The 19,415-nt window shown below is 38.2% G+C and overlaps 2 protein-coding genes across 2 annotated transcripts; both read left to right on the top strand.

Moving 5' to 3' along the window:
• Positions 1-1,121: 1,121 nt before the first annotated feature.
• Positions 1,122-5,404, top strand: LOC306970690 (cytokine receptor common subunit gamma-like; the record flags this gene model as incomplete). Its single annotated transcript, XM_079566718.1, has 7 exons — positions 1,122-1,147; positions 1,520-1,692; positions 3,147-3,326; positions 3,875-3,974; positions 4,796-4,856; positions 4,935-5,203; positions 5,288-5,404. 7 exons carry the CDS (start codon positions 1,122-1,124, stop codon positions 5,289-5,291), a joined length of 813 nt encoding a protein of 270 aa, XP_079422844.1. The 3' UTR covers positions 5,292-5,404.
• A 1,452-nt stretch (positions 5,405-6,856) lies between these two features.
• LOC306970689 (uncharacterized protein) lies at positions 6,857-18,368 on the top strand. The gene is made up of 16 exons (XM_079566717.1): positions 6,857-6,958; positions 8,156-8,237; positions 8,354-8,526; positions 9,388-9,521; positions 10,027-10,183; positions 10,424-10,523; positions 11,266-11,326; positions 11,405-11,674; positions 13,342-13,435; positions 14,633-14,714; positions 14,831-15,003; positions 15,860-15,993; positions 16,466-16,622; positions 16,860-16,959; positions 17,792-17,852; positions 17,931-18,368. Exons 1-16 carry the CDS (start codon positions 6,895-6,897, stop codon positions 18,201-18,203), a joined length of 2,115 nt encoding a protein of 704 aa, XP_079422843.1. The 5' UTR covers positions 6,857-6,894; the 3' UTR covers positions 18,204-18,368.
• Positions 18,369-19,415: the final 1,047 nt, after the last annotated feature.

Below are 19,415 nucleotides of genomic sequence, written 5' to 3'. Positions count from 1 at the left end.
TCCACAATGAAGACGAGGATTTTACTGATTCTGTGTTTAACAGGAAATGTCTTTGCCGAAGAACTTCCTGGTAAATAAATATATTTTGTTTTGTATTTTAGAAATAATTATGTTTATTGTTAAGCACAAATTGTGTTTTATTTGATAATACAACTATATATTAAGAAATATATTTGGATATCAAAATAATATAGTCCAAATATTATGTTTATTATACTGTATATATTTATACATATTTATTTACACACTACCGGTCAAAAGTTTGGAGATGCTGTTTGGGTATCGGCCTTTCTTTATTTCCAACACTGTACTTTGTGTGATTCCCCTTGAAAACATTAAACTATAAATAAACACATGGGATTATGAAGGAATGAAAAAGGGTGAAATAAATAACTCAAAATATGTTTTACATTTAGAATTCTTCAAAATTGCCAAATCTTTATTCTTGGCATTTTATCAAAAAGCTTCATATAATAAGGTAATCACCTGAAATATTGTGAAGCTCCTTGAGAAAAAAGCGGCCATTTTGAATAATCTATTTCAACTTTTTTTTGTTTAAAACATAGCTTCATATGTGTTCATTGATAAATGATTGCCTTCAGGCAGACGAAACGATAAAACGATTCCTATAAAACTCTCCGCACTTTTGACCAGTAGTGTGTATATAATATATATATATATATATATATATATATATATATATATGTATATATATATATATATATATATATATATATATGGGAGTAAAGATTCTGACTATATACAGACTGTATTTATTGTCAGACGTAACTTCCCTTGATACTTGGACAGTGAATTCCCCTTCAGCGTCAGCAGTCATGGTCTCGCTATGATCAACATTGTGGTTCGAAGTCACACTTATTTTGCTCAACAACAAAAAAAGTACTCAAAATAATGTTTAGAAATAACCAGGAACTTGGGGTGTTTGGAGCTGTTGTTTAACCTCTTAAGCCTTAACTGTGTGCATTTTCTCCAGTTCAGCTTTGCCCAAATCTAAAAGCTTCTTGGGGGAGTTCACAGCCTATAGGCCAAAGTAACGCCTCATTTGAAAATAAGACTGACAAAACTGATGAAACCTGTTTTGTCCGGTCGGTTTTGTTAAGATGAAGAGGAAATACTGCATGGGATCGTAAGCAGTACTTGAAAGTAAAATAATAGGCCTGCAGGAGGAAAGATATAAAACATCACAAATGAAAGGTCCTTCTGTGAATCAATGCATAAAACAACTCCAACATTGAACAGCTGAAAGGGAAAAGGCGTTTTTTCACTATTTCAACTGTGAAATGTTTCCCTTTGTTGACAGATGTGAACTGTACAGTGATTCATCTGAAATATGTGGAATGTTTGTGGAACAGTCCTGATGTCAATTACACCTTTTACAGCAAGTAAGGAACATCATCGCCATATCAACAACATGTGTGAAAAATCCATCCCATATACCAGTAATATAATATCAACATATTTGTATAATCATTGGTATTTTGTGTATATTTTGTCTTAGATTTCATGGACAGTCATTTCATGAATGTGACACTTACATAATTAAGGATAACCACACCGCTGGATGCAAACAGCCTGAAGAAGATCTAAAGTCCAAAAGATTCAACACATTTTATACCAAACTTGAGTGGAGAGAAAAAGATCGTATCCAAGAACATAAGCTCAAGAACAAAGGTATGTCCTTTAAACACTAATAAGCAGCCTACTAAAGGTATAAATAATCTTCTTATTAAAGGTATTAGAAAGATGCTTATTAAAGGTATTAGCAGAATGCTATTTTAGGCCTAACTCCCTCGTGTTGCGACTCGAGGTGACTTGCTGATTATTTTGTGACTTGACTTGACAAAAGCTGCGACTTGACTTAACTTGACCCCATGACCAATTGAGTTGGACTTACTTGGGACTTGCATCTGGGGTGACTTGCTCCCACCTCTGCTAAGCAGTGAAAATAATAGTTGTAAAAAATGTTATCTGTTATGTAGGTTCAGAAAATATTACCCAATCTTTTTATCCTAAGCTGTTCTGCTGAAGTTTGATACAGAAAATAAACCTTTATTTTTGTCTTTAAAATGACACACTCAGGCTTATAGAGTGGCTGTATTGGCACGTCTTAATTAGAAAACATTATTCATCCCAGGAGGGCAATTAAGTATGTAATAAAACAGCTATAGTAAAAGAATAGTTATCTGTCAGTGCTCATAGTAAAAAACAAGGGGATACAACCTCTGTAATGCATGACGCAGCAGAGAACAATAATTGAAAACACCACTCAATTACTGCTTTCTCTTCCTGAGTTTAGGAGCCTAGTGGCAGCTGGAATAAATGAGTTTGAATACCTGTTTGCCCTCCTCGCTGGGGCCAGATAGCGTCGCACAGAGGGCATTAAAGAACATTTGTGCCCTAGAATGTGATCAGAAGAGCTAAAAATGCTCCTAACTTTGAGGACCACCTGCTACACAGGGATTCTAAGACATCTGAACACCAATTTGTAACTTGACTTGTACTTTATTTCCATTTTTCAGTAAAATTATATCCGCCCACGAACCTCACGGTGCAGTATAGATCTGACTCAAACCTGTGTTTCGAATGGCAACAGATCTTTACACATTGTGTGGAGAACGAGGTCCGCTCCAGAATCAACGATAACAACTGGGAGGTAGGACAGAAACAACCTCATCTCCTTTCTGCTCTAATCCTCCTGCCTGGAATGGTGCATGCTCACATTTATATAGCGCTTTTCTACCTACATCAGGCCCTCGAAGCGCTTTACAAAGCTTACGCAGTGGCTCATCAGCCTGACCTTGCCTTTGCATTAACACAAACTAAACCAAGAAATAACAGGAGCAAATGGACTGAAATTACAGTTTGAAAAACGGGAAAAAAAGCGTTTTTAAACTGTTTTTGGTCTTTTCACTATAACCAAGGGCCGGTGGTGGTTCATAAGCTCCTCAAACTAAGCTTTACCTTTCCATACTCTTTAGTCTGTGTCTTACTGCCTGGATTGGAATATTTTGTGATTCATTCCACCCTAAAATGTATTTTTTTGTTTGCAAGTTCAAATCAAACAGTTCTATCAAAGTCTTTATCTATTAGAGCCGATGTTTTTTCTCGATATTGTCTCTGCTTAGGCGACTTCTCCATTGTTGTGTTTGAGGTGTCCAAAGTGTCCAATGATCAGGAATTCTGCATTAACCCGGAGTCGAAGATGCGTTACGAGCTACAGGTGCGGAGCCGTGTGAGCAAGTATTGCGGTCAGTCTGACGAGTGGAGCGACTGGAGCCAACCAGTCTTCTGGGGCAACCGCACAGGTAACATCCTGCTGTACATTATCATTATAGCCCCATTTGATTGAAATGACCTTATTGCTGTTTGTTGGTCGGTCACAATGGTCTTTTCATCTATCTGTGTAATCTCTCAGTCATCCAGGACTGTTCCATTGTAACCAGCTTTCAAAATCTAGTCATCTGGACTGGGTTATGTTTAACCTTCACCTCTCTGAATATACAGTATGGAAAAACACTGTGTCCTTCTCATCAACAAAGTGAACCATGCAGTCAGTTATCCAGGGTTTACACTGTGTTAAAGACAGTAATGGAGAGCCAATAATATTTCTTAATAATTGTTGTGTTACATATTTTCATCCTTTAAGTAACAATCCTAATTCTGTTAATATTGCAAAGCAACAAGACCCACATTCAACTAATTTAGGTTTCATTTCAGGCCAGTATGCTGCACTATTCAAAAGGAATTTTACAAAATAAATCTTCATCTACTGCATCTTCTGTAACACTTCATACAACTAATACCATAATGCCACTGCATGTTAACATCATTCCTCACTAACTGTGTCCGTCAGACCCGGCCCGGGACTCTCCGATTGCGTGGCCTGTGGTTCTGTACTGTGTGGGAGGGGCCACTCTGCTCCTTCTGCTCGTTATGTTGTTGCATCACGAGAGGTGGGTCTTCATTAGGACTAATATTTCTACTCAGCTTTATCTCTCTCTTCCCTTTGTGAGCCAGTGTACAGAAATACTGCACAATGTTAATGTGTTTATAACGCATATTCATACACAAATGCAGACATTGGAAGACCACGTGTTACTACGCAATTTGTTTGGCATATGGGAGAAGAAGATTTCAGACAATTTTATTGAAAAGAAACAGCGTGTCGGTTTGATTGTTTTATTCATTCATTTATTTTAGTTCATTGATGGGGCTAGAATATTTTGACTTATGCTGTGTATTATACTGTATTATTATTATGTGAAAGTCGGTCAACACTAGATGGCAGTGAAGGCAAATAGAGTGGACGTCGTTGTTCCGTTCATTAAGGATTTTTGATATTTTGATATAAATATTTTGCGCTGTTTCAGAAGAATCGTTACAAATTAAAACAAAAATGTGAGTAGACAAAGCCTCTTGATCTGTCATCTGTACGGATGTGTGCCATGCGCCTCATTTAGCAATTAATAACCTTTTTTGCAGCAGGCTGTTCTGTGTCCCGATCTAGCATAGTTTACCTTATTAGTTTCACTCACATTTATTTTAAAAAGCTACTCTCAACTTGTTCAAAAATTAATTTCAACTTTCAAACACTTCTATTCCTTCTTGGGCAAAAACAAAGTACTTAGATTTAATATAATACAACACATGGCAGGGTAAAAACTGCTTTTACAGTATGACAAGTATTGACATTTTATCATGTAGTCAGTTGAAATTTTGACTGAAATGTATCTATTTAATTGTATTTAATTACTTTGATGTTTTTTTTCTGCAGAATCCGAATCATCCTCATTCCCGTATTGCCTAAACCATCTCTGGTCCCTCATGACCTACAAGTAAGTAGAGACAAGTGAAACTTTCGGCCACAGTAACGCATTGGTTTACAAACACTAACGTGCCCTGTGTTGATTCAGGAGTGGATTGACAGCTCTAAAGGGCTGAAGGAGGCGTTTAAGACCAATCACCTGGAGCGCACCTGTTCAGTTCGAGAGTACTGTCCTATCTCCACCTCTGACAGCGAGAGCTCAGACTCCTGTAGCATTTCTGTCAGCACTGACAAGACCAACTGCGACGGACCTGTCCCGAATCCTGAGCCCAATGACGCGAGGTCATACTCCAACACAGAGTTTGTCCCACCCGAGGAACAACATGTCAAGCATTCAGAAGTCCACATTGTTGACCAGTAGGTGCATTCCTAAAACTTAACTTATGTTGAATGCAGACAAGTCCCGTTCATGTACCCAGGGAAAACTTGTATTACCTCCAGCTGATGATGAGATCCCTGGGTCCTGCACTGTCCTCGCCTCCTGCTCCTGACATGTTGCCTCCAAGGCACTGATTGAACGGTTGGACAAATTTTCCTCTGCAAAGTAAAAAACTAAAATTGGACTTTTGATAGAAGTCAATTGGAAGCAAACACTGTTGAATTATTTAAAAAATGCACCATATACACATATATATATTTATTTACATGACTACAAAAAAGGTGTTATATTGCAACATTTTTTTCATATCTTATGTTATTCTTATGTTATTTTATTTTCTCTTTATACCTATTGTTAATATTGTTTTGTATTAAAAGTGGGGGGCATTGGTGAGGTGGGCGGGGATGGGGAGCAAGACATGAGACCTTGTGATTGTTATGTGTATGTGACTGTTGTATGTATGTGACAATACTTACTATGTTTTGTTACTTTGTGTTCAGGACCCCCTTGAAAAAGAGATGGTTCATCTCAACGGGGCTATCCTTGAAATACATAAGAAATAAGAAATATCCTTGCTCAACATTGCTTCCTGCTTCAATCAGTTCTTGCAGCTCGATTACAACAATGTTTACATGTACTTCTTGAATGTAGTCAAATATAACTGGCATAGTTTGTCTCACTATGAGCCTGTATTTTGAGTGTCATATTTCAAACCAAATGGAAATTCATAGTATTGTAATTTTGCATAGGCTGTGTACTTCAGTGACTCCCATGTTGTCTTGTGTACCCCTTGTGTACCCCCTTAAGGGTAATCATCTAGAAAGTCAATAAATAAACCTTGATATTCTTGTATTTAGTCGTGCGTTGTATCCAGAAATAAAATTAAAATATTCAGATCTCAAAAGCATCATTAGCATAATTTTCATTGTGAGAACATTCTTTCCCCTAAGAGCCCAAGAAGAACCCACGGTTGAGAAAAACTGCTTTAGCCAAAACACTATTATTTTCTATGGGCCTATAACAGGAGGGTATTACGTGCATGAGTTCCATGAATGTTCATTAACATGCACTGTCCAAACCACATAAACAATTAAAACAAATCTTAATTAGAAAAACAAACAGCAAAAGAACGTTTTTAGGAGAAAGTACAAAATCTCATTTAGAAAGCCAAAAAATGACACACGATTTGCTCCAACAAGTTTTCATTTAAAAACACAGATCACTAATCGTCTCAGTTGTGTTGATAATTTAAACACGGGTTGAAATTTAAACACATCACATCACAACTTCAATTCAAGTCAAATGAAAATGTCAAAATGCAGATGTTTTGCCATGGTTCATCTGTGATCACATGGCTTCAACAAATCTCTCTGTATAAATCAACTGAAGTGAATATTATTTATTATTTACTCACATGATTGTAGCTTTAAGGATCAATAGGAGAGAGAGACTGTGGACTGATTCTGCTTTATATATATATATATATATATATATATATATTTTTTTTTATGCAACATTTGACGATGCCCTAAAACGGTTGCGGGTTGTGATGTCGATTCCTCCTACTTCCTCAAACAGGAAACTAGATAAATGTCACTGAACTGAACTGCACGCACACAGTAGACCAGGCTCAGTCTGACGGGCTCTGAACACGTCTCTTCACTCCACAATGAAGACGAGGATTTTACTGATTCTGTGTTTAACTGGAAATGTCTTTGCCGAAGAACTTCCTGGTAAATAAATATATTTTGTTTTGTATTTTAGAAATAATTATGTTTGCATTGTTAAGCACAAATTGTGTTTTATTTGATAATACAACTATATATTAAGAAATATATTTGGATATCAAAATAATATAGTCCAAATATTATGTTATTATACTGTATATATTTATACATATTTATTTATACACTACCGGTCAAAAGTTTGGAGATGCTTTTTGGGTATCGGCCTTTCTTTATTTCCAACACTGTACTTTGTGTGATTCCCCTTGAAAACATTAAACTATAAATAAACACATGGGATTATGAAGGAATGAAAAAGGGTGAAATAAATAACTCAAAATATGTTTTACATTTAGAATTCTTCAAAATTGCCAAACCTTTATTCTTGGCATTTTATCAAAAAGCTTCATATAATAAGGTAATCACCTGAAATATTGTGAAGCTCCTTGAGAAAAAAGCGTCCATTTTGAATAATCTATTTAAACTTTTTTTTGTTTAAAACATAACTTCATATGTGTTCATTGATAAATGATTGCCTTCAGGCAGACGAAACGATAAAACGATTCCTATAAAAGTCTCCACACTTTTGACCAGTAGTGTGTATATAATATATATATATATATATATATGGGAGTACAGATTCTGACTATATACAGACTGTATTTATTGTCAGACGTAACTTCCCTTGATACTTGGACAGTGAATTCCCCTTCAGCGTCAGCAGTCATGGTCTCGCTATGATCAACATTGTGGTTCGAAGTCACACTTATTTTACTCAAAAAAAAGTACTCAAAATAATGTTTAGAAATAACCAGTAACTTGGGGTGTTTGGAGCTGTTGTTTAACCTCTTAAGCCTTAACCGTGTGCATTTTCTCCAATTCAGCTTTTCCCAAATCTAAAAGCTTCTTGGGGGAGTTCACAGCCTATAGGCCAAAGTAACGCCTCATTTGAAAATAAGACTGACAAAACTGATGAAACCTGTTTTGTTCGGTCGGTTTTGTTAAGATGAAGAGGAAATACTGCATGGGATCGTAAGCAGTACTTGAAAGTAAAATAATAGGCCTGCAGGAGGAAAGATATAAAACATCACAAATGAAAGGTCCTTCTGTGAATCAATGCATAAAACAACTCCAACATTGAACAGCTGAAAGGGAAAAGGCGTTTTTTCACTATTTCAACTGTGAAATGTTTCCCTTTGTTGACAGATGTGAACTGTACAGTGATTCATCTGAAATATGTGGAATGTTTGTGGAACAGTCCTGATGTCAATTACACCTTTTACAGCAAGTAAGGAACATCATCGCCATATCAACAACATGTGTGAAAAATCCATCCCATATACCAGTAATATAATATCAACATATTTGTATAATCATTGGTATTTTGTGTATATTTTGTCTTAGATTTCATGGCCAGTCATTTCATGAATGTGACACTTACATAATTAAGGATAACCACACCGCTGGATGCAAACAGCCTGAAGATGATCTAAAGTCCAAAAGATTCAACACATTTCATACCAAACTTGAGTGGAGAGAAAAAGATCGTATCCAAGAACATAAGCTCAAGAACAAAGGTATGTCCTTTAAACACTAATAAGCAGCCTACTAAAGGTATAAATAATCTTCTTATTAAAGGTATTAATAAGATGCTTATTAAAGGTATTAGCAGAATACTATTTTAGGCCTAACTCCTTCATGTTGTGACTCGAGGTGACTTGCTGATTATTTTGTGACTTGACTTGACAAAAGCTGTGACTTGACTTAACTTGACCCCATGACCAATTGAGTTGGACTTACTTGGGACTTGCATCTGGGGTGACTTGCTCCCACCTCTGCTAAGCAGTGAAAATAATAGTTGTAAAAAATGTTATCTGTTATGTAGGTTCAGAAAATATTACCCAATCTTTTTATCCTAAGCTGTTCTGCTGAAGTTTGATACAGAAAATAAACCTTTATTTTTGTCTTTAAAATGACACACTCAGGCTTATAGAGTGGCTGTATTGACATTGTATTGGCACGTCTTATTTAGAAAACATTATTCATCCCAGGAGGGCAATTAAGTATGTAATAAAACATAGCTATAGTAAAAGAATAGTTATCTGTCAGTGCACATAGTAAAAAACAAGGGGATACAACCTCTGTAATGCATGACGCAGCAGAGAACAATAGTTGAAAACACCACTCAATTACTGCTTTCTCTTCCTGAGTTTAGGAGCCTAATGGCAGCTGGAATAAATGAGTTTGAATACCTGTTTGCCCTCCTCACTGGGGCCAGAGAGCGCCGCACAGAGGGCATTAAACAACATTTGTGCCCTAGAATGTGATCAGAAGAGCTAAAAATGCTCCTAACTTTGAGGACCACCTGCTACACAGGGATTCTAAGACATCTGAACACCAATTTGTAACTTGACTTGTACTTTATTTCCATTTTCCAGTAAAATTATATCCGCCCACGAACCTCACGGTGCAGTATAGATCTGACTCAAACCTGTGGTTCGAATGGCAACAGATCTTTACACATTGTGTGGAGAACGAGGTCCGCTCCAGAATCAACAATAACAACTGGGAGGTAGGACAGAAACAACCTCATCTCCTTTCTGCTCTAATCCTCCTGCCTGGAATGGTGCATGCTCACATTTATATAGCGCTTTTCTACCTACATCAGGCCCTCGAAGCGCTTTACAAAGTTTACGCAGTGGCTCATCAGCCTGACCTTGCCTTTGCATTAACACAAACTAAACCAAGAAATAACAGGAGCAAATGGACTGAAATTACAGTTTGAAAAACGGGGAAAAAAAGCATTTTTAAAATGTTTTTGGTCTTTTCACTATAACCAAGGGCCGGTGTTGGTTCATAAGCTCCTCAAACTAAGCTTTACCTTTCCATACTCTTTAGTCTGTGTTTTACTGCCTGGATTGGAATATTTTGTGATTCATTCCACCCTAAAATGTATTTTTTTGTCTTCAAGTTCAAATCAAACAGTTCTATCAAAGTCTTTATCTATTAGAGCCGATGTTTTGTCTCGATATTGTCTCTGCTTAGGCGACTTCTCCATTGTTGTGTTTGATTGGCAGGTGTCCAAAGTGTCCAATGGTCAGGACTTCTGCATTAACCTGCCGTCGAAGACGTCCCTTTACGAGCTACAGGTGCGGAGCCGTGTGAGCTATATGTGCGGTCAGTCTGACGAGTGGAGCGACTGGAGCCAACCAGTCTTCTGGGGCAACCGCACAGGTAACTTCCTGCTGTAGATTATCATTATAGCCCCATTTGATTTTTGATTGAAATGACCTTATTGCTGTTTGTCGGTCACAATGGTCTTTTCATCTATCTGTGTAATCTCTCACTCATCCAGGACTGTTCCATTGTAACAAGCTTTCAAAATCTAGTCATCTGGACTGGGTTATGTTCATACAACTAATACCATAATACCACTGCATGTTAACATCATTCCTCACTAACTGTGTCCGTCAGACCCGGCCCGGGACTCTCCGATTGCGTGGCGTGTGGTTCTGTACTGTGTGGGAGGGGCCACTCTGCTCCTTCTGCTCGTTATGTTGTTGCATCACGAGAGGTGGGTCTTCATTAGGACTAATATTTCTACTAAGCTTTATCTCTCTCTTCCCTTTGTGAGCCAGTGTACAGAAATACTGCACAATGTTAATGTGTTTATCACGCATATTCATACACAAATGCAGACATTGGAAGACCACGTGTTACTACGCAATTTGTTTGGCATATGGGAGAAGAAGATTTTAGACAATGTTATTGAAAAGAAACAGCGTGTTGGTTTGATTGTTTTATTCATTCATTTATTTTAGTTCATTGATGGGGCTAGAATATTTTGACTTATGCTGTGTATTATACTGTATTATTATTATGTGAAAGTCGGTCAAGTTTCAGAAGAATCCTTACATATTAAAACAAAAATGTGAGTAGACAAAGCTTCTTGATCTGTCATCTGTACGGATGTGTGCCATGTGCCTCATTAGACTTTGTCAGCAATGAATAACCTTTTTTGCAGCAGGCTGTTGTGTGTCCCGATCTAGCATAGTTTACCTTATTAGTTTCACTCACATTTATTCTAAAAAGCTACTCTCAACTTGTTCAAAAATTAATTTCAACTTTCAAACACTTCTATTCCTTCTTGGGCAAAAACATAGTACTTAGATTTAATATAATACAACACATGGCAGGGTAAAAACTGCTTTTACAGTATGACAAGTATTGACATTTTATCATGTAGTCAGTTGAAATTTTGACTGAAATGTATCTATTTAATTGTATTTAATTACTTTGATGTTTTCTTTCTGAAGAATCCGAATCATCCTCATTCCCGTATTGCCTAAACCATCTCTGGTCCCTCATGACCTACAAGTAAGTAGAGACAAGTGAAACTTTCGGCCTCAGTAACGCATTGGTTTACAAACACTAACGTGCCCTGTGTTGATTCAGGAGTGGATTGACAGCTCTAAAGGGCTGAAGGAGGCGTTTAAGACCAATCACCTGGAGCGCACCTGTTCAGTTCGAGAGTACTGTCCTATCTCCACCTCAGACAGCGAGAGATCAGACTCCTGTAGCATTTCTGTCAGCACTGACCAGACCAACTGCGACGGACCTGTCCCGAATCCTGAGCCCAATGACGCGAGGTCATACTCCAACACAGAGTTTGTCCCACCCGAGGAACAACATGTCAAGCATTCAGAAGTCCACATTGTAGACCAGTAGGTGCATTCCTAAAACTTAACTTATGTTGAATGCAGACAAGTCCCGTTAATGTACCCAGGGAAAACTTGTATTACCTCCAGCTGATGATGAGATCCCTGGGTCCTGCACTGTCCTCGCCTCCTGCTCCTGACATGTTGCCTCCAAGGCACTGATTGAACGGTGGGACAAATTCCTCCTCTACAAAATAAAAAACTAAAATTGGACTTTTGATAGAAGTCAATTGGAAGCAAACACTGTTGAATTATTTTAAAAATGCACCATATACACATATATATATATATATTTATTTACATGACTACAAAAAAGGTGTTATATTGCAACATTTTTTTCATATCTTATGTCATTCTTATGTTATTTTATTTTCTCTTTATACCTATTGTTAATATTGTTTTGTATTAAAAGTGGGGGGCATTGGTGAGGTGGGCGGGGATGTGGAGCAAGACAGGAGACCTTGTGATTGTTATGTGTATGTGACTGTTGTATGTATGTGACAATACTTACTATGTTTTGTTATTTTGTGTTCAGGACCCCCTTGAAAAAGAGATGGTTCATCTCAACGGGGCTATCCTTGAAATACATAAGAAATAAGAAATATCCTTGCTCAACATTGCTTCCTGCTTCAATCAGTTCTTGCAGCTCGATTACAACAATGTTTACATGTACTTCTTGAATGTAGTCAAATATAACTGGCATATTTTGTCTCACCATGAGCCTGTATTTTGAGTGTCATATTTCAAACCAAATGGAAATTCCTAGTATTGTAATTTTGCATAGGCTGTGTACTTCAGTGACTCCCATGTTGTCTTGTGTACCCCTTGTGTACCCCCTTAAGGGTAATCATCTAGAAAGTCAATAAATAAACCTTGATATTCTTGTATTTAGTCGTGCGTTGTATCCAGAAATAAAATTAAAATATTCAGATCTCAAAAGCATCATTAGCATAATTTTCATTGTGAGAACATTCTTTCCCCTAAGAGCCCAAGAAGAACCCACGGTTGAGAAAAACTGCTTTAGCCAAAACACTATTATTTTCTATGGGCCTATAACAGGAGGGTATTACGTGCATGAGTTCCATGAATGTTCATTAACATGCACTGGCCAAACCACATAAACAATTAAAACAAATCTTAATTAGAAAAACAAACAGCAAAAGAATGTTTTTAGGAGAAAGTACAAAATCTCATTTAGAAAGCCAAAAAATGACACACGATTTGCTCCAACAAGTTTTCATTTAAAAACACAGATCACTAATCGTCTCAGTTGTGTTGATAATTTAAACACGTGTTGAAATTTAAACACATCACATCACAACTTCAATTCAAGTCAAATGAAAATGTCAAAATGCAGATGTTTTGCCATGGTTCATCTGTGATCACATGGCTTCAACAGGTCTCTCTGTATAAATCAACTGAAGTGAATATTATTTATTATTTATTCACATGATTGTAGCTTTAAGGATCAATAGGAGAGAGAGACTGTGGACTGATTCTGCTTTATATATATATATATATATATATATTTATTTATTTTTTTATGCAACATTTGACGATGCCCTAAAACGGTTGCGGGTTGTGATGTCGATTCCTCCTACTTCCTCAAACAGGAAACTAGATAAATGTCACTGAACTGAACTGCACGCACACAGTAGACCAGGCTCAGTCTGACAGGCTCTGAACACGTCTCTTCACTCCACAATGAAGACGAGGATTTTACTGATTCTGTGTTTAACTGGAAATGTCTTTGCCGAAGAACTTCCTGGTAAATAAATATATTTTGTTTTGTATTTTAGAAATAATTATGTTTATTGTTAAGCACAAATTGTGTTTTATTTGATAATACAACTATATATTAAGAAATATATTTGGATATCAAAATAATATAGTCCAAATATTATGTTATTATACTGTATATATTAATACATATTTATTTATACACTACCGGTCAAAAGTTTGGAGATGCTTTTTGGGTATCGGCCTTTCTTTATTTCCAACACTGTACTTTGTGTGATTCCCCTTGAAAACATTAAACTATAAATAAACACATGGGATTATGAAGGAATGAAAAAGGGTGAAATAAATAACTCAAAATATGTTTTACATTTAGAATTCTTCAAAATTGCCAAATCTTTATTCTTGGCATTTTATCAAAAAGCTTCATATAATAAGGTAATCACCTGAAATATTGTGAAGCTCCTTGAGAAAAAAGCGGCCATTTTGAATAATCTATTTAAACTTTTTTTTGGTTTAAAACATAACTTCATATGTGTTCATTGATAAATGATTGCCTTCAGGCAGACGAAACGATAAAACGATTCCTATAAAAGTCTCCACACTTTTGACCAGTAGTGTGTATATAATATATATATATATATATATATGGGAGTACAGATTCTGACTATATACAGACTGTATTTATTGTCAGACGTAACTTCCCTTGATACTTGGACAGTGAATTCCCCTTCAGCGTCAGCAGTCATGGTCTCGCTATGATCAACATTGTGGTTCGAAGTCACACTTATTTTGCTCAAAAAAAAAGTACTCAAAATAATGTTTAGAAATAACCAGTAACTTGGGGTGTTTGGAGCTGTTGTTTAACCTCTTAAGCCTTAACCGTGTGCATTTTCTCCAATTCAGCTTTTCCCAAATCTAAAAGCTTCTTGGGGGAGTTCACAGCCTATAGGCCAAAGTAACGCCTCATTTGAAAATAAGACTGACAAAACTGATGAAACCTGTTTTGTTCGGTCGGTTTTGTTAAGATGAAGAGGAAATACTGCATGGGATCGTAAGCAGTACTTGAAAGTAAAATAATAGGCCTGCAGGAGGAAAGATATAAAACATCACAAATGAAAAGTCCTTCTGTGAATCAATGCATAAAACAACTCCAACATTGAACAGCTGAAAGGGAAAAGGCGTTTTTTCACTATTTCAACTGTGAAATGTTTCCCTTTGTTGACAGATGTGAACTGTACAGTGATTCATCTGAAATATGTGGAATGTTTGTGGAACAGTCCTGATGTCAATTACACCTTTTACAGCAAGTAAGGAACATCATCGCCATATCAACAACATGTGTGAAAAATCCATCCCATATACCAGTAATATAATATTAACATATTTGTATAATCATTGGTATTTTGTGTATATTTTGTCTTAGATTTCATGGCCAGTCATTTCATGAATGTGACACTTACATAATTAAGGATAACCACACCACTGGATGCAAACAGCCTGAAGATGATCTAAAGTCCAAAAGATTCAACACATTTCATACCAAACTTGAGTGGAGAGAAAAAGATCGTATCCAAGAACACAAGCTCAAGAACAAAGGTATGTCCTTTAAACACTAATAAGCAGCCTACTAAAGGTATAAATAATCTTCTTATTAAAGGTATTAATAAGATGCTTATTAAAGGTATTAGCAGAATACTATTTTAGGCCGAACTCCCTCGTGTTGCGACTCGAGGTGACTTGCTGATTATTTTGTGACTTGACTTGACAAAAGCTGTGACTTGACTTGACCCCATGACCAATTGAGTTGGACTTACTTGGGACTTGCATCTGGGGTGACTTGCTCCCACCTCTGCTAAGCAGTGAAAATAATAGTTGCAAAAAATGTTATCTGTTATGTAGGTTCAGAAAATATTACCCAATCTTTTTATCCTAAGCTGTTCTGCTGAAGTTTGATACAGAAAATAAACCTTTATTTTTTTCTTTAAAATGACACACTCAGGCTTATAGAGTGGCTGTATTGACATTGTATTGGCACGTCTTATTTAGAAAACATTATTCATCCCAGGAGGGCAATTAAGTATGTAAAAAAACATAGCTATAGTAAAAGAATAGTTATCTGTCAGTGCACATAGTAAAAAACAAGGGGATACAACCTCTGTAATGCATGACGCAGCAGAGAACAATAGTTGAAAACACCACTCAATTACTGCTTTCTCTTCCTGAGTTTAGGAGCCTAATGGCAGCTGGAATAAATGAGTTTGAATACCTGTTTGCCCTCCTCACTGGGGCCAGAGAGCGCCGCACAGAGGGCATTAAAGAACATTTGTGCCCTAGAATGTGATCAGAAGAGCTTAAAATGCTCCTAACTTTGAGGACCACCTGCTACACAGGGATTCTAAGACATCTGAACACCAATTTGTAACTTGACTTGTACTTTATTTCCATTTTCCAGTAAAATTATATCCGCCCACGAACCTCACGGTGCAGTATAGATCTGACTCAAACCTGTGTTTCGAATGGCAACAGATCTTTACACATTGTGTGGAGAGCGAGGTCCGCTACAGAATCAACGAAAACAACTGGGAGGTAGGACAGAAACAACCTCATCTCCTTTCTGCTCTAATCCTCCTGCCTGGAATGGTGCATGCTCACATTTATATAGCGCTTTTCTACCTACATCAGGCCCTCGAAGCACTTTACAAAGCTTACGCAGTGGCTCATCAGCCTGACCTTGCCTTTGCATTAACACAAACTAAACCAAGAAATAACAGGAGCAAATGGACTGAAATTACAGTTTGAAAAACGGGGAAAAAAGCGTTTTTAAAATGTTTTTGGTCTTTTCACTATAACCAAGGGCCGGTGGTGGTTCATAAGCTCCTCCAACTAAGCGTTACCTTTCCATACTCTTTAGTCTGTGTTTTACTGCCAGGATTGGAATATGTTGTGATTCATTCCACCCTAAAATGTATTTTTTTGTCTGCAAGTTCAAATCAAACAGTTCTATCAAAGTCTTTATCTATTAGAGCCGATGTTTTGTCTCGATACTGTCTCTGCTTAGGCGAATCCTCCATTCGATGGTCAGGACTTCTGCATTAACCTGCCGTCGAAGACGTCCCTTTACGAGCTACAGGTGCGGAGCCGTGTGAAAAATGATTGCGGTCAGTCTGACGAGTGGAGCGACTGGAGCCAACCAGTCTTCTGGGGCAACCGCACAGGTAACTTCCTGCTGTAGATTATCATTATAGCCCCATTTGATTTTTGATTGAAATGACCTTATTGCTGTTTGTTGGTCGCAATGGTCTTTTCATCTATCTGTGTAATCTCTCAGTCATCCAGGACTGTTCCATTGTAACAAGCTTTCAAAATCTAGTCATCTGGACTGGGTTATGTTCATACAACTAATACCATAATACCACTGCATGTCATCATTCCTCACTAACTGTGTCCGTCAGACCCGGCCCGGGACTCTCCGATTGCGTGGCCTGTGGTTCTGTACTGTGTGGGAGGGGCCACTCTGCTCCTTCTGCTCGTTATGTTGTTGCATCACGAGAGGTGGGTCTTCATTAGGACTAATATTTCTACTCAGCTTTATCTCTCTCTTCCCTTTGTGAGCCAGTGTACAGAAATACTGCGCAATGTTAATGTGTTTATCACGCATATTCATACACAAATGCAGACATTGGAAGACCACGTGTTACTACGCAATTTGTTTGGCATATGGGAGAAGAAGATTTCAGACAATTTTATTGAAAAGAAACAGCGTGTCGGTTTGATTGCTTTATTCATTCATTTATTTTAGTTCATTGATGGGGCTAGAATATTTTGACTTATGCTTTGTACTATACTGTATTATTATTATGTGAAAGTCGGTCAACACTAGATGGCAGTGAAGGCAAATAGACGTCGTTGTTCCGTTCATTAAGGATTTTTGATATTTTGATATAAATATTTTGCGCTGTTTCAGAAGAATCGTTACAAATTAAAACAAAAATGTGAGTAGACAAAGCTTCTTGATCTGTCATCTGTACGGATGTGTGCCATGTGCCTCATTAGACTTTGTCAGCAATGAATAACCTTTTTTGCAGCAGGCTGTTGTGTGTCCCGATCTAGCATAGTTTACCTTATTAGTTTCACTCACCTTTCTTCTAAAAAGCTACTCTCAACTTGTTCAAAAATTAATTTCAACTTTCAAACACTTCTATTCCTTCTTGGGCAAAAACAAAGTACTTAGATTTAATATAATACAACACATGGCAGGGTAAAAACTGCTTTTACAGTATGACAAATATCGACATTTTATCATGTAGTCAGTTGAAATTTTTACTGAAATGTATCTATTTAATTGTATTTAATTGCTTTGATGTTTTTTGTTTTTTTTCTGCAGAATCCGAATCATCCTCATTCCCGTATTGCCTAAACCATCTCTGGTCCCTCATGACCTACAAGTAAGTAGAGACAAGTGAAACTTTCGGCCACAGTAACGCATTGGTTTACAAACACTAACGTGCCCTGTGTTGATTCAGGAGTGGATTGACAGCTCTAAAGGGCTGAAGGAGGCGTTTAAGACCAATCACCTGGAGCGCACCTGTTCAGTTCGAGAGTACTGTCCTATCTCCACCTCTGACAGCGAGAGCTCAGACTCCTGTAGCATTTCTGTCAGCACTGACCAGACCAACTGCGACGGACCTGTCCCGAATCCTGAGCCCAATGACGCGAGGTCATACTCCAACACAGAGTTTGTCCCACCCGAGGAACAACATGTCAAGCATTCAGAAGTCCACATTGTTGACCAGTAGGTGCATTCCTAAAACTTAACTTATGTTGAATGCAGACAAGTCCCGTTAATGTACCCAGGGAAAACTTGTATTACCTCCAGCTGATGATGAGATCCCTGGGTCCTGCACTGTCCTCGCCTCCTGATCCTGACATGTTGCCTCCAAGGCACTGATTGAACGGTGGGACAAATTCCTCCTCTACAAAATAAAAAACTAAAATTGGACTTTTGATAGAAGTCAATTGGAAGCAAACACTGTTGAATAATTTAAAAAATGCACCATATAGACATATACGGCGCATATATATATTATACATATACATGACTACAAAAAAAGGTGTTATATTGCAACGTTTTTTTCATATCCTTGCTCAACATTGCTTCCTGCTTCAATCAGTTCTTGCAGCTCGATTACAACAATGTTTATGTAACCTGGTGCCTGGGACATGGCCTTGTTTTTACGTTTGCTGTGTTTTTGTTGCTGCACCTTTAAATGCATGTTTTTAGTTTTGCGCACCTGGCCTGTCGCCACGGCAACCTTGTCCCGGGTGGAATAGTTGTCCAATCCGCTGCGCCCGCAATTAACGCACCTGTGCCACGGCGCTCCAGGGAGGATAAAAGGAGTGTTTGGGGCTACACAACCGGAGTCAAAGACGGGGCGAGCATCGGAGGGAGAGAGCACCAGCACCAGCACCAGCACCAGCAGCAGCGCGAGCAGCAGCGCGAGCAGCAGCGCGAGCAGCAGCGCGAGCACGGCAACATCCCGTGACCAAGCCGGGTTGAGCACCACGACGCTGATCACACGCAACGGCAGGGGGAACCCTGCCTTGCCCGTGAGTAGAATAGATATTCCGTAGTGGTGCTCGTTGTGGGCCTTCGGTCCCGGGTTTGGGGGGTGTTTTTGCGTGGGCTTCGCGCTGTCCTCTGCGTGTCCCGACAGGTGCAGGCGCACGGGAAACGGCTGGATCTGGGGGATCAGGCTGGCGGACCGGGGAGTGTCGTGCTATCTCCTACACGCAGCGGCAGAGGAAACTCTGCCCGGCGTGTGAGTATCCTACCCTGCAGTGGCATTTTAAATCGAGATCGCCTAAGGCGTCGACACCAGGCCTGTCTGCTGTGTGCTGGCCCCTTTTTTGTGTTGTGGTCCAGGGAGGTGTCCGTCGCAGAGTGGTGTCCGTTGCTGGAGCGGAGTTGCGCGCGACAATAAAGCAAGATCTGAAGACTCAGCGGCAGG

Source organism: Gobius niger (genome assembly GCF_951799975.1).
Source record: "Gobius niger genome assembly, chromosome: 11".
Classification (NCBI taxonomy): domain Eukaryota; kingdom Metazoa; phylum Chordata; class Actinopteri; order Gobiiformes; family Gobiidae; genus Gobius; species Gobius niger.
This window is presented reverse-complemented; position numbering and strand designations above follow the sequence as displayed.